This window comes from Eufriesea mexicana, unplaced genomic scaffold, assembly GCF_001483705.2.
Source record: "Eufriesea mexicana isolate 0111107269 unplaced genomic scaffold, ASM148370v2 scaffold25151, whole genome shotgun sequence".
Lineage (NCBI taxonomy): Eukaryota > Metazoa > Arthropoda > Insecta > Hymenoptera > Apidae > Eufriesea > Eufriesea mexicana.
Window position 1 is genome coordinate 1 of NW_016932115.1, and position 4,018 is coordinate 4,018.

At 52.4% G+C, this 4,018-nt stretch overlaps 1 protein-coding gene across 1 annotated transcript; it reads left to right on the top strand.

Annotated features, from left to right (window-relative positions):
* Positions 1-609: 609 nt before the first annotated feature.
* On the top strand, positions 610-3,113 carry LOC108554504 (facilitated trehalose transporter Tret1-2 homolog; the record flags this gene model as incomplete). Its single annotated transcript, XM_017909809.1, has 4 exons — positions 610-1,108; positions 1,304-1,556; positions 1,708-2,048; positions 2,154-3,113. Coding segments are annotated over 4 exons (2,053 nt in total), but the record flags the coding sequence as incomplete, so codon positions are not given.
* Positions 3,114-4,018: the final 905 nt, after the last annotated feature.

The window sequence follows — 4,018 nt, forward strand, 5'->3', positions numbered from 1 at the left end:
GTTTTATCGCGTCTCGCTATAGAGGAAGCACGCCATACGAAGTGGCAAGAAGCCGTGCTCGTTAGTTATATACCCGTGGGAACCAGCGTGTAATATTCGCCGGTTATATTCTTTACGTAACGTCGAAATTTATGCCGGATAATTTGCTTTTGTATCGGCCTAAACGTCGGTAAATCGCAAGCCAGAGGCAGTCAAGAAGTGACACTGGGCCCCGCTTTTCAAATAACGGCTCATTAGCGTGCCGATTAACGTACTTCCCGGTGGAAACTCTACGTTGACAGTTGACAGGCCACCGTGCGGCGGGCCAATCGCGAAGAAATCGAGTTTCGATAGCAATTCTAAGCGAATTGGACGACAATAGAGTAGCGAACTTCAGCTAAATACGACGAAGCATGACGAATTCGCGACTATCCTTGAATCGGTTGCGAAGATCGATACTGAGCGGCAGCAACGATCGATCTATCTGTGGATAGATCGGTCGTTGTGGTTGAGCGGCTTAATCACGGGCACGGGTGACACGGAGAGCACGCGACCTGGTATTAGGTAACGATTAGGTCCTTGCATAACGCTAGACCCTGTCATCTGTAATCGTATTGCCATTTGTCGCAGGTCGGCTTTCTCGGTGACGCAACAAGAGGCCTCGTGGGTCGCGTCGTTGTCGATGTTGGGCGCATGGTTCGGCGCTATGATCGGCGTTTGGATAATGAGGAGGGGTCGCAGATTGGCGCTCCGTGTCACGTCTTTCCCTCTGGCAGTTGTCTGGATCCTTACAGGCATCGCGCCCTGCGTGGAATTGGTCTACGTCACCAGCTTCATCGGAGGCCTCTGCTGTTCGGTGATCACCATGGTAGCCCAGGTATTATGCCTGTCGGCGATGCTGAAGGTGCTCGGTCACGTCGGCGTGTTACTGTCGTATATAGCCGGCACGTACCTGAACTGGCGGCAGAGCGCACTACTGGTGGCCATAGCGCCGCCGATGCTCTTTTTGGGCACTCTCTTTATACCGGAGACGCCGTCGTATCTCGTTCTGAACGGCAAAGACGACGAGGCTGCCAACAGCTTACAATGGCTTCGCGGTGATCACGTCGACATACGTCACGAGCTGCAGGTAATTTTCGAACGCGTTTTTGCCTTCTCCCTAACCTCTTCGGATATCTCTTTCAACCAGACGACGTTGGCTGTTCGTCGCGCAACGAAAAACCTTACTTCGTAATCAAACGATTTACAGCCTAGCTACTCGCGGGCCTCTCCATCTTTCCAACGATCCATCTTGGCTACATCGACTTCCGTACGATTGTTGCAGGTGATCAAAACGAACATTCTCGCCTCCAGAGCGGAGCAGTATGAGCTGACGTTCAAGAACAGCATGTTCACGCCTCGATTGTACAAACCCATCGCCATCACGTGTGGACTGATGTTCTTCCAGCGATTTTCCGGGGCGAACGCGTTCAATTATTACGCGGTGATTATATTCCGCCAGACCCTGGGTGGCATGAATCCTCACGGCGCCACCATTGCGATCGGCTTCGTGCAATTATTGGCTTCTCTGTTATCAGGTACGGTAACCCGAGCAATTCGTTGTTCCGGGGGATTCGCGAAACGCTCGGTTGCGCGTGCGAAACGTATTGACGAATGACACCTCTGAAACGTAACGAAACGGATCGCGTTTCCGATCGCGTTTCATCGTCGTTTGCGCGGTGTTCGCAGGGTTCTTGATCGACATCGTCGGTAGGCTGCCGCTGCTGATAGCCAGCACCGTGTTCATGTCACTGGCATTAGCGGGTTTCGGCAGCTATGCCTACTACATGCCACAGACGCAGAATCTGGGCTACTCGGACTCGGCGGTGGTTGGCCATCACGACTGGATACCGTTGCTCTGCGTGCTGGTCTTCACGACTGCCCTAGCTTTGGGCATATCGCCAATTTCGTGGTTATTGATTGGCGAGCTCTTTCCCCTGGAGTATCGCGGCCTCGGCTCGAGCATCAGCACCAGCTTCAACTACTTTTGCGCGTTCATCGGAATTAAGCTCTTCATGGATTTTCAGCAGGTGAAAGACCTCGTGATAATCACCGGGCGCATTCGTACCGCCATGCGGCTATTTTTCTATTCTACCATCGCGATTGTTATCCGATATTCCTCGTACACGTTGCAGACATTCGGGCTACACGGAACCTTCTGGTTCTACGCAGCAGTGGCGGTATGCGGCCTGTGTTTCGTGCTGTGCTGCGTGCCAGAGACGAAAGGGAAGCAACTGGATGAGATGAATCCCGGCTACGCGGGTGGAGCCTACCCGAACCAGCACGATCCTCGGGAGCTGTACAACGCGAATCCCTCCATGGATATTCCAACGACGTCCGGTCAGATTGTCAGCTATCGTAGCAATCGTCGCAAGTTGTCCGATTATTGCAACATCTTCGCCGAGAAGGCGAACAGGATCGGCAGGATCCTGGAGAGTTTCATGCTGTTCCACGGGCTGTTCCCGGCGCGTCGTTCCTCCGACGAAAATTCACGCAGCAACGCGACCACGCATCGCAGCAACGGCGACGTGATCAGAAACGACTATCGATTCCCGGACCGCGTGGAGCAACGAACGGACGTACGCGAGCAGGATCGCCGTCGTTATACCCGCTTCGGCCGAGATGACCAGGACAGATATATCTACTCACGGCAGGCGTACGCGGAGGAAGGATCCGACACGAGCTACGTCGATCGGAACACGGAGATGCAGCCACGACGAGTTGGACAGCGCGATTATGCTACGGCGTACGAGGACAGGGGCAGCTGGAGGAACAGCTCGAGAGATTTAAACGGTTCTAAGCCGATCCCGAGGAAAGGCATTAGTCACGCAAGGGGCGAGAGGCTTTACAGCTCTACGTTGCCCAGACGAAGCAGAACCATCAATTTCAGGGATCAGCTGACCATTTCCATCGAATCGTCCCGCGGCTATCCGAGGAGCTTGCAGGACCTCTCGGATCTCGAGTTGGACGATAGAATCCGCGACTCCAGCGTCGCTTCTTTCCTCTTGGCTAACAGCTCAACGACCACGGATATAGACGTCGAAGATACTACCAGGAAGACGAATTCGAGGACGAATTCGAGGACGATTACCTGAAGCTCTACCCAAATCTGTCCAGGCTTAATAGATACTCGCAGGGCAGCAAGTACGAGCCTGACCAGGTACATTACGAGAGGGAATGCAGGACACTCGGCAACACGGTCGCCTATGTTTATTACAAAACGTCGTGCTACTTGTGATGCACGAGCAGTCGCGACGGACTCGATATGGTGGATGATCGGTCGGAGAGTACTTCTTCGTCGATGGATCGTCCACTCGCTATGGTTCGTGACTCAACGACGAGTAAGCTCGGTCACCTGATTTCCGCCTCGCTCGTTCTTACTTTCCCCGTTCGGTTTCTCGATCCACGCGAACGAGACTCGCGTTTCGGCGATGCGCAGGGCACGCTCCAGTATTAGAGTGGTTTTCATTCGACGATGATTGTCGCAGCGAACCCAGGCGCGCCATTTTTCTCCGAGCAAGATCTCATTAGCGGTGTGATGTTAGGTTACTGAGTTCCTTCATCGTTTTGATACAAGCTTTTTTTCGTTCACGATAGACGTAAACGCATAGATAGACACGTCTCGTAATTCACCTGCGTATAAGATTGGTCAGAAACGAACGCGGCGAGCCTTCTTTCCTAGCCATCCTCTTCGAACACTTCCTTGCGACATTCTAAAGACTTGTATCGAGTAATCGAGATGGTACAATTTATACGAACATAGATTCTAGTGGTAAAGAAACGTTAAAATAGCTGATACTCGTTAACGATTAAGAACGCTCGGCGATGGCGTTGCGCGTGAATTTTTCCCCCCTCTGACCAGTTTTATTCTGACTTTCGATAACTATCGATCGAGCAAATCCTAGTCCGATTGGGCAAGATCTCCTCTGGAACGACACGACTGAATTAGGTAATTCGTATTTAGATCACCATCTTCGCGAATTTGCCCTGTGAAAAAAAC